This window comes from Aspergillus pseudodeflectus (assembly GCF_044049435.1).
Source record: "Aspergillus pseudodeflectus strain CBS 756.74 chromosome Unknown BJX68scaffold_8, whole genome shotgun sequence".
NCBI lineage: Eukaryota > Fungi > Ascomycota > Eurotiomycetes > Eurotiales > Aspergillaceae > Aspergillus > Aspergillus pseudodeflectus.
This window is the reverse complement of record NW_027263784.1, coordinates 825,407-839,961: the sequence shown is the minus strand read 5'-3', so window position 1 is coordinate 839,961 and position 14,555 is coordinate 825,407. Positions and strand designations below refer to the sequence as shown.

The window sequence follows — 14,555 nt, the reverse complement described above, 5'->3', positions numbered from 1 at the left end:
ACGATGCCGTAGTGATTATTTGCTGTTCTCCGGTTCTCTCTGACCAGCTGTCCGAGGTAGCGTCGTATAACGCCGGGCAGCCAACGTCGGCCTCGTCAGCCATACTGGTTTGGTCAGTTCATTACTCTTGGTCGACAATGCTCTTCAGGTGGATACATCCAAGCGATCATCTGTGCTGCCTCTTGCATTTGAATGCCCTACCCGGGTTCCACGGGTGGCACCCTTGACCTCGACGAATGCGCGGTATCCGTTATGATCCTTCCCTTATCCTGGAGATATCCGTCCGCGCGAGCGTCGAAAGATACCTCGCCAAACTTGGCTCCGTCTGCGTCCAAAGCTACGGGGTCTCTCGGTCCGATATTTCCCGGATGCTCCTCTTGTCTGCCCCGGTGAGCATGTACTCACTTCTAGAAATGGGCTGGCTGTCGGGTGCCATATCAATAAGCGCAGTAGCTGCTTGATCATCACGCACAGCGCACCTGTACACCCTGCGCAGCGCAGGGATATTGCTTGTGAGCTTGGGCACCTGGGAGACCATGGGTTATTGGGTCGGACGGGGCACACAGGACATTCTCCGTGGCGGGTGCCGATACAAGTCCACTGAGTCTTCAATGACTGGATGCGTTGGTGGCCCGAAAGCCGCTTTGGTAGGCGGCAAGAGAAACTGTGGCGGAGCGTGTACATGGTACCCATGGCTGTTAGAGGCGCCTGTAGGTGAAGGAGATTCAAAATGACGATCAGAAAATAGACTGTAAGGCAGAGAGCCCCAGAACGGCCATGATTTTCCGCGATTGGCCAAAGTCAAGAATATTGGACCTGTCGGCTCTCTCGAGGTTTACGTTGGTCTGGTAGCTCACGGCGACGGTGCTTCTAGGAGGACTGCCCTTTGGCAGCGGTGGGCATAGCCTGCGCACCATACGGCTTTCTCTGAGCGCAAACGCTTCCATCGTGGGCAATAGTTCAGTTGTTCCCCTCTCCCGCCCTTGCTCCCCGCCCCGGCAACGGAATGAGCAGTCAAACCGCCACGGAGGTAGGTCTTGTCTTGGAGAAACGCGGCCTGGTTCCATCACCCAGCTTGCCTACTCCTACCTTCAGCGTTCCCATGAGTGGCTTGAGGAGCTTTTCTGAAGGTGAAGCAGGAGCTCGGGAGAGCGTGAGGTTGGTTCTTGACTTGTGCGGACCTTTGATGTTATCAAGAGGACCCCTAAATGATGTGGTATCCCCCCCCGCGGGGGGATTGGTCCCAGTCAGAGGGTAGGGGGGAGGGGAAACGCTCGAGGCCCGACAAAGGGGGCTCGGTGCGGGCAGCAGCCCTTTGCCGCGACGTGGCGGGAGAAACGGAGAGCCGACATCATAGCGAGCTTCGTCAGTTGCAATCACACGGTGGGGGGTTCGGATTCCCGATGTTGATGGGACAGCATAGGCTGTTTCGTGTAAGACCAGGATATCTTTGTCTTTTGAGGTCTGCCCGGAGTTCTTCTTCTTTGGCTTTTGCTCCTCATTCGGATCTTGAAACTCATCCCTGACTACAGAGTTATGGACGTTGTAGTCAACAACGTATTCGTCGTTGTCGAGGATGAGAGTTGCAGTTTGGTCCTTCTCCGGATCTTTCAAGTCGCGGTAAGCGGTTTCAAAGATGAACCTGCGGTAGACGGGTTCTCCCTAGATTCGGCCTCGCACGGTGATACCGTCTTCTTTTTGTTCCAGTTCAGAGGTAGTAGATATATCCTCTTAATCGTCTAAGCTGCGACCTGTGCGTTTTTCCAACCAGTACCTAAGAATTTCTTCGACTGGTCGGAATGACGGGGGGCAAGTGGAATCAGCTTCTGGGGCCCTTTCTTCACTTCCTGCTTCCGCTCTGGGAGGCCAAAGACCTATCATTCCGATTGGCATCAATTTCGCGTGTGACTCCAGAGGAGGCTTCAGAAGAACTTGTGTCTTTTGAGGGCAGCGATATAAAAAGCGAGGCTAAGTTCGTCATCCATGGCCAGCTGGGCTGTGCTGTGGCTGAGATCTAGGATGGTGCTCCGATGTATACCAGGCCTATATCAAGGGGGTATCTCATGTCAGGTCAGTCTCGTGTGCCTTAATTAAGGCTTGGGATTGAAAACTTATATAGACTGGAACCTACCGAGCCAGGTTCGCAGGGAAAAGAAACGAGACGAGAAACGGCTCTCGGGACAGTATGAAATACCAAGAGAGTAGTAGCTGTGTCTCCTATGGTTCCTCAGAGCCTTGTACAGAGAGCGTCATCCGGTGGTTATGGTGGCGCCCCTGGTCTTGTGCCATATGGGTCAGGTTAGCTCAAACTAGCTCAGGCCTAACTCGCAGTGGCGGCTGCTTACACCCCAACCCATTATGACCGTGGTGGTACCTCATCTCTCCTGGCTCTTGACGGGTCTTGCAGTAGATTCCTCAAGTCTGTCTGTGACCCCAGAATAAGTCACGGCGGGAAACATGCATCGGCTGAGAGAGGTCTCTGCCTAAGCTCGGAGATTCGACATCAGGACTTCGAGTTGAAAGGCCACATGTAGGTAGAGTGGTTCGAAGCGGCATTATTGGAGACGGCGATGAGGTATGAAGCGCCTCTGTGGTATATTCGGTACGTATAAGGAACCGTAAACTCGTACCCTAAGTAACGAAGCTCTTAGGCATCAATCCACGCCATCAAAAACCTAGTGGCGATTAGCATCTCTCAATCTCTGAGAAAAGCTGTAAGCACGAGGAAGCCTACTATTGTTCCACTTGCCTCTTTGGTGTTTTTACCTGTGAACCGACGTTTCAATTTCCAGACCTGCTGGTGGTCATGGCTCAAGGGTGTCACGGACTGGGCCTTTCAAGTAGGGCTAACCGGGACGGCTCGTATCATCTTCCGAAAGGAGGTCGAGATGAAGGCGATGAGCCAGTAGATTGTCATAAAAGGCGCTCTTTTGGTTAGGGCAAGTCAGGCAGCAGTAGCATACGGCTGGTATCGTCGTGACAAAAAACGAGGAAATTCTGGGGAGTTCGCGTAGGTGGTTAAAGCAGCTCGCGGCCGCCCTTAGGACTAAGCTCAAGCCAGTGTATAAGCGGTACAATTGGGATAGTACGTTTGGTCCTCACGCCAGAGTTTGTCGAGATAAGGGGTATATCCATACCCTTTTTTCCAGCGGCTTCTGATATTGAACGAGGCATGAGGGCGTAGCACATTCTCCGTAATGGAAGCAGGGTCAATATCGAAGACGAGAACATGGCCTATGGGAGTAAAAAGCTAATCCAAAAAAAAAAAAAAAAAAAAAAAAAAAAAAAAAAAAAAAAAAAGCAAGAAGAAGAGCGAGAAAATAGAGAAGATGGAAAAGAGGCCCTAGTTCCGGGGAGAACCCCGTTTTTATATCTATGCAGCCTTCGCCTTGTGCGCATCGTGACTCTAGTATGGAATGATTTACGTGAAGAATTCTTTGATATACTGCTTCACTATGATCAAGAGAGGGGTAGCAAACAGCATCTTCACAGGCATCATGCAACCTGTTTGTCTTCACTGCTAGGCTGTTTGTATACAGGAATGTCGGCTTCACCAGGGAGGGCTTCTCCCGCTGTTTGCTAGCCATGAAGATGGACTTTCTGCGAAGGATGCAAAAGACCGTGGGCCATTTCCAATGAAGTGTTGCATTTGTCCATACCTGCGTCCAATGTGCATACTGCTCTTCGTACGTGGCGCACGGTGTAACCTCAGCCCACATGCAACTGCACGACCCAGACAGCCACATTCGTCCCACAAGACAGCGTGTCTGAGATACTCAAATCCAGCTCAACTTGTAGAAGAGAAATAGCCAACATGAGAGGAGAGTTGTTGTATGTAGTACCAGACGGACGGTTGACTGTTGTCCGGAACGCGGCCGACAGTTCTGGCCCCACAGCTCCAGCTTCAGCTCTTCAGCCTAAACGCAACTTGAGCTCAAAGCGGCCCCACCGTGACCAAAGCTCAGCCAACAACGCTGATGATTGTGACACCGTCAGCCGTCAGCACCAGCTCTTTTTTCCCTCACACCACCATGCTCTTCCTCCTCTCTTTTCCTGAACCTCTCCCTCAGTCCGACCGGTGAATTCCAATCCCAGCGATTGAATCAAATAGCATCCAAAATGCAGCCCCTCCTCGCTGTCCCGATAATCTCCCTCCTCCTACACCGCGCCTACTCGCGCAAATCGCTCACCCCCTTCGGCCTTGTCGTCGCAGGGCTTACGGCCATCGCGCACGCGCTGAATCCATGGTCGCTGCCGCTGATCCTCTTGCTTGTATTTTATGTTGGTGGGACGAAGGCTACCAAGGTTGGTTTTTCGATTCCCTCCCTTGCTTCTCACGCTCAACCAACCTGAACGATCAAGCAAAAAACACCGAAAACTGACGTCGCTTGGTGATTGACAGGTCAAACACGACATCAAAGCCCAACTCACTCTGTCCGCAACCGGCTCGCACGGCGGCGAGGGCGCCCGAACACACAACCAGGTCCTCGCGAATTCCGTCGTCGCGACGGTCCTCAGCCTCCTGCACGCATGGGTCCTCCGGAAGAACGAGCAGAGCGGGAATGAGCCGACGGCCGAATGTTTCTCGAATGGACGGCATGCGGCGGATTTGCTTGTTGTCGGGATTGTAGCGTGCGTCGTCGCCCTTACTCTCACCTTTCTTCCCTTCCTCCCTCCCTCCCTGCCCTCCCTCCGCTTGCTTCTACACGACTCGATACTAACTCTCCTCGTGGTGGAATAGAAACTACGCCTCCGTCGCAGCCGACACATTCTCCTCGGAACTCGGCATCCTCTCGAAATCACCCCCCCGCCTGATTACCTCGCCTACCTTCCGACCCGTTCCCCCGGGTACAAACGGCGGCGTGACGGCAACGGGTCTGATCGCCGGCGTGTTCGGCGCATTCACCATCGCATTCACATCTGCGCTGCTACTTCCCTTCTGCACGGGCTTCACGCTGGATTCGGTACAGGACCGCGCGGCGTGGATTGTTGCCGTTACGATCTGGGGCACGGGCGGGAGTTTGCTGGATAGTGTTCTCGGTGGGGTTTTCCAGGCGAGTGTGGTGGATAAGAGGAGTGGGAAGGTTGTTGAGGGGACTGGCGGGAAGAAGGTATGTATACTCTACCTCTGTGGGGGATGGGGGGTTCTTGATGTCTACTGTCTACTTTTCTATCTGGACCAGCTGACATCTGTCTAGGTGTTGATCCACCCCTCCGCGACAACATCCAGCAGGGCCGAAAGCGCCGCGGGGACTTCCTCCGAAACAGCCGGTGCGCAGCTCCGGAAGACCGAAGCCGTCGCCAACACCGCCGCGCTCAAGGGGACACGCATCACGGGGACATCCACCGGATCGGACTCCGGCAAGGTAGAGGCGCACCACGAGAGCCGCCGCGTCGAGAGCGGGTGGGATATCTTGGATAACAATGGGGTCAATGTGCTCATGGCGTTTCTTATGAGTGTCGGTGCCATGGGTGCTGCGGGCTATGTTTGGGATTTGTCTGTTTTGGATGCGTTTGTTTGATTGGGTGTGAATGAATGGACGAAATACGGGTTTGAATCTGATTTCAAAACAACAATATATTCAATTCATTATCTGCTAAAAGGAAAACATAGGATACGTCTACGATACTTACTAAGTACCTGTCTATCCAAGCCTAAGCGGTTCAGGAAGATTGTCCTCGAGCTTATTCAGCCAACTCAGATCCACCATGGCAAAGGGATTCCACACGGGGATATGGATCCTCGTCAAGATCCCTGCCTTCCAGAACCCAAAGCAGAACCAATAAAGGAAAAACAGCAAGATAAAGAGTTTAACCCAGGAGATGAGACTAAAGTCAATCATCACAGGGAATCTGCTTTTCTGCGTCTTGGCCTTCTTCTGCCTTGGCGCAAGACGGCCCTCCTTTTTCAGTTGGATCGCGTTTTGGAACTGGGCTCGCTCCCAGTATAGGAATGGCATGTCTAGCTTTGCCTCTGCAAAGTCCTTCTTCCATTTTTCGACCTCCTCCTCATCTGCCAAATACTCGCACGACTGTTCCGGGAATAGCACCGTCGGTCTGCACCGTGACGCCGTCGTCATCCAACTACACGGGATATGTGCGCGGAAAGTAAACTCGGCCCGGCCCGGCTTGAATGCCGAGCTTTCATACTTGGCCTGCCACTCATTATCGACAGGAGCGATCATCTGCAGTAGCAAGGACAAGCCGTGAGTCCACCAGTAGACGTCCAAGAAGCCTCCTGGCGGAGGCGGCTGGTCGGTGTCGCCATTGCCATCGAGTGTGTACCATGTCTGGGGGAGTAGGCGAAGGGCTCGCTTCCGCAACTTCGGAAGCTGGGATCGGGCGGCGGAGACTGGCTTTAGGCGGAGGAGGTGGGACCATATTCTTGTTTCGGAGTACTCGTCGCGGCGGCGTTTGCGCATGATGAAATGGCGGGAAAGGGGGTCTTGCTCTTCGTCCTCGGAGTTCGCCTCCCAGGATTGGAACGTGGCTGGGAGGACGATGTTTCTGGGCTTGACGTACTGGCGTCTGGGCCCGCGGTTTCTGGAGCGGCGCTTCTTCTGTTTCTGTGACTTCTCTGGCGTATCAGTCGGAAAGGCACCGCTTTGGTCTCCATTATCTGCAGGATGACGGTATCGATCCTTTCTTTCGCTCGTGGGAGGCGAGCGGCTGGTTTTTCCTCTACTGCTGCTTTCTGGGTGGAGGAATCGCCCTGCCTCTTGAAACAGCGGGAAATCTGCAGCCTCCTTGGACGCTCGGCGATGGCCTTCAACCTCAGAGTCTGCGTCATCATCAGATAGTCCAAAATCTTCAGGGCGACCTTCAAGGATATCGGCCAAATTCTCTCCATCAATGTCGTTCTGGTCATCATCGTCGTCATCATCACCATCATCCCCACTTTCACTATCATTTTCGCTCTCGCTCTCGCTCTCACTCTCGCTCTCATCGCCATCAGCAACATACGTGACCCTGTGTGCTCTCTCATACGCTTCCTGCACCTTCTGTCTTCCCAGATCCGCCGCGGCCTTCAGCATAATCTCGGCCCGCTGGATGTATTCCGTTTCGCCCAGCTCTTGTGCAATAGTCAACCCATCTCTGATCTTCCACTCCGCGCGGTCCTCGTCCTCCGCAGTAAGAGCATTCTCCGCTGTAAAGAACAGCTCCATCATGGTCGCGAGCCGTGTCAGGTTGAGCATTTCGGTAAGAGTACCCTCGGAGCCCTCGCGCGTATTATTGGCTGCTTCCTCGGCGTCGAGTACAACTTGGGGTGTTTCGCGGTCGAAATCGTGCTCGAGGCGCTCTTCGGGGACTTCGCGGCCATCGCGCCAGCGGGGGGATCTAGGTGGGGAATCATCGGAATCGGTGGTTAGGTCGGAGTCATTTGCGATGCCGGTGGGCTGATCGTTTTGCGATATATCTGAGAGCGTATCATTCACGGGCGTGGGTATATAGCGGAAATCAGACGGAGAGTCGGGAGAGAGGTCTCTGGGAGGCGAATAGGTCGGAGTATAGGTATAGCTTGCTCCACGGGCGGGAGAGGGAGTATGGGTGTCAGAGTAGCCGGTATCGTTGTAGGTGTTGTAACTGCTTACTGGCGTGTTGGTGTAGCTTTTTCCGTGAGTGTCAGAGGGGTGTAGGGATACCGAGTGCCCAGGATCTTCGACGGGTGTATGACCAGCGATATCAGGGCTAGTGTTGATGCGCGTGAGCTTAGGGCGAACACGCAAAGGAGGCACTTCAAAGTCCGAGTTCTCGCCAGAAGCCTGCCCCTGGGCTGGGGACTGCGTCTCATACATCGGGGCCGATGTCACGGATCTTCGGGGAGGATTCGGGGCCGAGCGTGGATATGTAGGCGACGCAGTTGCAGAAGCCGGGGTCATTACCCGCGTAGAGGTCAGAGTCGATATATGCGGGGAGGCTGGACTCGATGGCTGCGTGGATCGAGGGGTGTTCACAGTTGGACTGTTGGACTGGGACTCGTTCCATTCCTCCTCGATCTGGTCAAGCAATTCCATCGATCTGTTCGACCTCCGCCGGCGAGACGCATCTCTACTCTTGCTGTTGTAGGACATTCTGTCGGTAAGTTGAGTGTGTTAGTAAAGTACTAAGTAAATAGATAGGTAGGTACCTGTCCTTTTAGTTTTTTGGGCTGTAAGACTTGTTGAGTAGCTGAACTGAGCTTGATAGTAGTAACTGTTAATTTGAAAAGAAGTCGAGTTACTTTGGACGTAGCTTGTGTTCTGCGTGTTTATGAGATGAAAAGAGGTGGAGATGGCGGGGGCTTGGAGGACTTATATCCTAGATTCAAACAAAGGAGGTGCGAGCGGGTGATCTGAAACCCTCTCTATTTTGCACAATGGCTTTCCTTTGTTGTGTGCCTTTATGCTCTTTCTTTGGCTCTAGGATGGTATGCTTTTTTCAGGTATGTCTTTGTTGGCTTTGTAGGCATTGAAGACTTCCAAGTGGAGTTTGTATGGACTTGCAGAATGTTTCAGCGGTATAACTGGAACTTAGGAATGAGTCTATTGTGTATGGGTTGTATCTCTCAATGTCAAACAATGTCTAGGCTTGTTTAATGACCGAGTCCAGCAACTAGCAGGAATCCCAGAGCTTTGCTAGATCAAACAGGAACCTTCTCCCCCTGCTCCTTACTGAACCTCAACCTTTTCTTCCACTTCATCTTACTCTTCCTCATCGCCCTCTGTGTCCTCTCCCATGGATAGTTCACCGGGCTCTCGCCACCCGTAAAGATGAAGAAATCATACAAAAAGGCCCCGATAAACGCGCCGCAGAATGATCCCGCCCAAGGCCCATAGAACCAATACGGGTTCGTGAACAGATCACTCCCATACCCCAACGCAAGAAGCGCAAGACGCGGTCCAAAGTCTCGGCTTGGGTTCAGTGCCGCTCCGGTTTGGTAGCTGAATGTTATACTAAGGCAGTAGACGACGAGGCCGACGACGAGGGCATTCATTCCGGCGCCTGGCGGTGCGTTTTGGTCGTCTCCCAGTGCCAACACTGTGACCGTTAGGACAACTGTTCCGAGGAATTCGTTGAAAAAGGCGGTTGCGGGTCCAATCCAGGGGTTCCGTTGACTGGTTACGAAGCTGTTGATTATGCTCGTTGTGGAGGCGTTGGTGCCAAAGGTGAGGTATTGTTGAATCGAATCGTAGTACAAGCCATAGACGGCGAGCGCGGCGACGAATGCCCCGATGAACTGTGCTGCAAAATACTCAGGCATCTTACGGTTGGGGAAGCCGCGATAGAACCACAGCATGCATGTTATCGTTGGGTTGAGATGTGCACCAGATACACCACCGGAAATATAGATGGCCATCATGGCGGCGAACCCCCAGGCCCAAGCGGTTGTGTTGGGATTTGTCGTATTCGGAAGGGTGACGCTAAGGTCTGCAGAGAGGCCGACAGTGAGCTGGATAAAGACGGCGAGGGACTCGGCAAGGGCTTCACGGTGGTGCGTCCGGATGACGGACCACACGGTGTGGTTGTTGTGGACCTCTTCCTCGACGAGGTCCTGGATGAGCGGGTGAAGGTCCTCTGGGAGAGCCGCTTGATCAAATTCATTGAAGTCGGCAAGCTGCTCGGGACCGATTCCGGGCTCGGGGATTTCTTCAGGCACGGCCTGCAGGGGTTCATCGCTCAGATCATGCTGCAGGTCGTCTGGGTGCTCGCCAGATCCATCCGAGTGGGCCTCACCTTCAGGGACCGCAGACAGCTGGTCTGAAGCAACTTCTCCCGGGGCAGAAGGACGCCGAATCCGGCTTGAAGCCGTCCGCGAGAGCCGTGTCGTCGTCCCGTCGCCCGCTAATAGCTTGTTGACAAAGTTATTCTCCCGCTGTTGCCGGGCATCATCCACCTGCGCCGCCATCTTCCGCGGATCCGCCGACTTTTCAATCCGTCCATCTTCCAGCTCATTCGGATCAACATTCAGTCCTTGCTGCTGCGACTGCTCTGCAGGGAGCTGCGGTTTCTCCCAGTTCTTCAGAAGCTCCTCCTTTGTCGGGACCATTCCAGGCCGCACGACACGAGGTAACGGCTTCGCCAAACTCCACACCGGTTTTGCGTTCGGCGGTTGCTCATACTCGGGATTCAGATCCCCATATCCAGGTTGCACAAAAGGTTCATGTGCCGTACGCAGCTGAGGTGTTTCCTCAGGCCCGGCAAGGGTAAAGTTTCCTTGAGTCCGTTCGGCGAGTGTGGTTCGAGATGACAGACTGGGAACTCGACCGCTACGGCTGCGGGGGGTAAGACCTGTGCTCCGTCGACGAAGGCCCTCGGGGATTGATCCGGATGTCCTGCGTCCGCCACCGCTTCGAGCCGGCGATGGTCGGCTTTGTAACCTCTCTTCATCTCGAAGTCGTGTAGCTTCAGACTAAACGGTGTCAACTCTCTCCGCGACCAGAAGAAGCGGCCCTACCTACCCGTGCTCTAGGCCGAGCTGACTCTCGGGCGTCTGCCATGGTACGATGTAGACCAATCGTTCCGAGGAATCAATGCAGCCAACAAAGTTTAAACTTCACAATAGCTTTGTGGCAGCCCAGGAACCAGGGGAAGGCACTATTTGAGGGACAAAGTGTAACCTGGCCCATGGTCGACGTCCAGGTTCTGCAGTTGACCGATCCCGGCTTCTTCCTATGACTGCAAAGTTACGCAACTGTTCCATCCGCATCGTGAATTCGGAATCTTTTTGGCGGACTGCTCGAGTGGAACCTGGACGGATGAGGGGCCCTGTGTATACCTTGCCTATTCGGGCAGTTCCGGTGGCAATCGTGGAGCGGATGACGCATGGGCTGAGGCATTGCAATCGGCAAAAGTCCTCTTGTCAATTAATCAGCGGCTGTACATTGTACTTTGTGAATGTGTGAAAGCAGAATTATGCAGAGATTCTCGCCGGAGATTCGGGAGGATTTGTTGACTGGCCGAGGAAACGGCGGCTGAAGTCATGTGACCAACAGACACCCCCAAAGCAACTATGGATAAATCACTCAAATAAGATACTTGAAAATAGACTTAGACGTTAAATCAATCATGAGCTCTGGTTTTGCTGATGAAAACAGATTTGAAGAGACACATTATAAGCGCCGGTATCTACCTACCACCGGAGAAAGCAGCCAACTCTCAACACCATTAACCAAAACCAAAACCCAACGTCATAAACCCACAAACTCCACAACTCAGTCCGCAACAAGCTCAATCATGGATCACGATAATCCTTTCCAAGCCAGGAGGACAGATTGAACTGTATTCATGGATCATACTCGGCAACGCGGATCACGATCGACTTTAGCCGGGAATCGCACAAGACACGATGATGAACCATGATGTATCCGCACCATGGGAGTCCCACTTCCCACTTCGCTCTCAGTCTCACTTTCAGCCACCGACAACATAAGTCACCATCGAATACCTCCGAAGTGATGCCACACGTGGGTGCCATGCATCGAACATAATTTATACACCACTGACCATGTTTTAAAGAATAACGGTCATCGAAGATCTCTAACGGCCGTCGATCCTAGCTCGTTATTAGTCGGGACTTGGTGGCTTAGGTGCCGCGCGGCGTGGTGCTTAGCTCGCTCTGTACAACGCGGGTTTCAACTTCGCTTTTGCGAAGATGACGAATTGCTGTTTCATCATGGTGGAAATAAAGAAAGGTTGTTGCAAGTGTATGTTTATAGTAAGGAATCATGATGAATATGGTCTACGAAGTCTGCAGGCCTCCCAAGGTAAGAGTTTGAACGAAAGTAATGGTATATTTGCATTTTGTCCCCAATTCTATATCGGTATCCTATTCATATTTGCGCCGGGTTCCATTCCCATATATACCGTCCCATGAGCGCTATACAGAGCGCCATCCGTCGTGAACTCGTTAGGTAGAATCGCCTGCCTGGGCGAGGGCCCGCCTGGTTTTTGCTGGTGTTGATCCGAAGTCCAAGAATGTCAGGGAGAGGATGAAAGAGTGACTGTGACGAGACTTGGGACATCCTTCACGGGGTATCTTGTTTTGTGGTTGGGTAATTTAACCCAGAGTGAGAGTCCAAGAAGCACTGGCGAGGCAGGCACGGGTGTTGTGGTCGTCAGGGAACTGGTACGACTCGGAGCAGTTCACGTCGCCGGGGGCACAGGTGACAGTGTCGCAGGTCTCATCGTCAATGGTGACCTTGAAGCCAGCGGTGATGAGGGGCGAGTCGGGGTTCAGGTCGATGCTGGACATGTCCCAGAAGAGGAGCTCGCCGGCCTTTGTGTACTCGAACTGCAGGACGCTAGCGCCGTCCTCGGAGCAGCCGAGCTTGATGGAGATACCGCCGCCATTGGGATTGGTTTGCCAGGACTCGCGGTAGGTCGCACCGACGGGGAGGACCTCCATGGGGGCAGAGGCGGCAGAGACGGACCAAAGATAGACGTCCTGGCCAACGTTGTTGACGATAGAGACGGTGCCGCCGGTGGAGCGCTCAGCAGGCGCAAAGGGCAGAGCCGATGCGGTGGCCAGAGTGGCGGCGAGGCTGAAGACCTTGGAGAAGAGCATCTTGGAAAGAGTGACGGTAGAGATCGTCGGTGTTGTGGTTTGAAGGATTGACAAAGTTTGATCTGATCTACAGACAAAAGAGTGTAGTGGGTTGTAAAGGACTGTAAGAGGATCTACCTCAAGGAATGAATGACTGGTGTATGGTGATACAAGAAAAGGAAAAAAGCGGCTGGAAGAAGGGAATCACTGCATATTTATCATCGCCAGGGGTGGGGGCGTTCCTCCATTGGATCCTCTCCCAAAATCTTCGGTGTAAAGGTTTTTCTTTTCGAGAACAGGCCCCCAGTGCCCGGTGGAGATGAAAGAGTGAGGCATCACATTGCGCCGAGCCTCTGAGCCTGTGTCTCGATGGCCTTGGGTGTGCGCCACGTTGTCTGTGCCGGGATTCAGGCACAGAATCATTTCTCGGCCAACCAACCATAATTTGTCCTGCGGCCGCACTAGCTTTGGTACCTGAATTTGCAGCCAATCACGATGAACTTGATTCTTCAAGACTGGGTCCACGTTGTTTGAGCCCTTGAAAGCGTTGGCCCCGAATCAAAGAAAAGTTAGTGTGCGCGCTAAAAGAAATATCTCAAGGCAGCGAGCCCACCACATCGGCGGTCCGGTCTAGATCGTCTGGGCGAGGCCTGCAAGGATGTGTCATTGTGCGCAGCATTTCTTGTCGCAGCTTTTGATGTGTTCGTTGCGGTTTGAGATACCTCCATGTCGAAAGAGCTTGCGGCAAGTACCAGAGAAATGAACACCCACCCAAACATCGGGACTCGGGAAAATTCTCAACGAACGCGAGGTCATAGCGACGAGTTCGTGGTTACTCAGCCAGACTCGGGACTGTGGATCCTGCAGCGGGCGAGACCGAGTCAGCGTCCATTGCCACCCAAACGGCTGGTTCGAACAATCACGGGCGACGTGTGCCTGACAGCACGCACACGAAACGTGGAAAATTCTTCTCACTCAGTCGGTCATTGGCAGACCAGTTACCGCATCAATGTGAACGCTGGCATGAGTAGTTATTCGCCTGGTAGCCTTCTCCGACCTGGTAGAGCCTTTGTGTCCCTGGGTTTCAGAGAGTGTCGCCTTTCTATTTTTCGAGTTGAACCAGAATACGATGGCTCCACGAGGCTGTGCCACTCCGAGCCTCCGGCAGTTCTCGAAGCGTATCAGCCGTCGCCCGTTAGGTTCCGGATCGCTCTAAATGGGAAAGATGGCGAGACGAGTCATGCTGTGCAAGGTGTTGGACCCTGGTGTGTGATGTGGATAGTCTCCATTCGTGGAAGCTCGAGGCCTGTTGGTCGAACAGGTTGCATGGGAATTGACCCAGAAGGGACGCCGGGGTCAGTTCGAACTTCAATTGGTAACTGAAGGGCTAGGGTGTGTCCATTGCAAGGTACCTGCATGAGGGATTCGAGAAAGACCGGAGAATGGAGATGTGTTCGAGACTCGAGAGGAAACAGGCGAGGCAGTCACAAGCGGTCGACATCCGATGCGCTGGCAACCTCAGTGCCTGAGGTGTCTAGAAACCATAGACATTGCTCCCAGTCTTGACGCCCCGATGCCAATCCAGGGCGAACTCCTTCGAGTTGAGAGACATGATTTTGGGAGGTGAGAGCAATATTGGTCCGCTGCTCACTCCAAATATGCTTTCGAGGTGCAGTCGTGATCTCAAATCCGACTTCCGACACCCCTATCAGAGTGCAAACTACTCTGGATATGCAACCAGCTTCTAATGATGACTGCCGGTAATCCTTTTAAACAGCACTTCCTCCTCAAATTAGGATGATGTTTTGTCGGAATTTAGGCCAGCTTCATGATCATGTCTCCCTCTTTGTAAGGCATTTGGGGAGTCAGCTTGTTGGCGGTAATCATGTCGGTATATGATCTTGCAGGTAGGCAGTCGCTTTGTGGTTTTCAGGCCCTCATACTTCCACAGAACAGTCCGCATCATGATTAGAATCATGATCATCTACAGTATTTAATCTTCCATTGCCACGTGATCTGCGGAAGCAACTCC

The 14,555-nt window shown here is 53.2% G+C and overlaps 5 protein-coding genes across 5 annotated transcripts; 2 read left to right on the top strand and 3 right to left on the bottom strand.

The window, feature by feature from the left end:
• The first annotated feature begins 3,974 nt into the window (after positions 1–3,974).
• On the top strand, positions 3,975–5,584 carry BJX68DRAFT_208158 (DUF92 domain-containing protein). Its single transcript, XM_071037689.1, has 4 exons — positions 3,975–4,305; positions 4,403–4,632; positions 4,742–5,111; positions 5,199–5,584. Exons 1-4 carry the CDS (start codon positions 4,120–4,122, stop codon positions 5,520–5,522), a joined length of 1,110 nt encoding a protein of 369 aa, XP_070902543.1. The 5' UTR covers positions 3,975–4,119; the 3' UTR covers positions 5,523–5,584.
• On the bottom strand, positions 5,044–8,161 carry BJX68DRAFT_230648 (uncharacterized protein). The gene has a single exon (XM_071039231.1). It carries the CDS (start codon positions 8,070–8,072, stop codon positions 5,646–5,648), a length of 2,427 nt encoding a protein of 808 aa, XP_070902542.1. The 5' UTR covers positions 8,073–8,161; the 3' UTR covers positions 5,044–5,645.
• A 345-nt stretch (positions 8,162–8,506) lies between these two features.
• On the bottom strand, positions 8,507–10,912 carry BJX68DRAFT_208146 (MIP/aquaporin family protein). Its single transcript, XM_071037688.1, has 2 exons — positions 10,440–10,912; positions 8,507–10,390 (listed from the first exon to the last, which is right to left on the bottom strand). Exons 1-2 carry the CDS (start codon positions 10,476–10,478, stop codon positions 8,621–8,623), a joined length of 1,809 nt encoding a protein of 602 aa, XP_070902541.1. The 5' UTR covers positions 10,479–10,912; the 3' UTR covers positions 8,507–8,620.
• A 1,033-nt stretch (positions 10,913–11,945) lies between these two features.
• Positions 11,946–12,635, bottom strand: BJX68DRAFT_208100 (putative antigenic thaumatin domain protein). The gene has a single exon (XM_071037686.1). The coding sequence runs from the start codon at positions 12,542–12,544 to the stop codon at positions 12,038–12,040; it is 507 nt and encodes a 168-aa protein (XP_070902540.1). The 5' UTR covers positions 12,545–12,635; the 3' UTR covers positions 11,946–12,037.
• Positions 12,636–13,098: 463 nt separating this feature from the next.
• BJX68DRAFT_208108 (uncharacterized protein) lies at positions 13,099–14,335 on the top strand. The gene has a single exon (XM_071037687.1). It carries the CDS (start codon positions 13,250–13,252, stop codon positions 13,904–13,906), a length of 657 nt encoding a protein of 218 aa, XP_070902539.1. The 5' UTR covers positions 13,099–13,249; the 3' UTR covers positions 13,907–14,335.
• Positions 14,336–14,555: the final 220 nt, after the last annotated feature.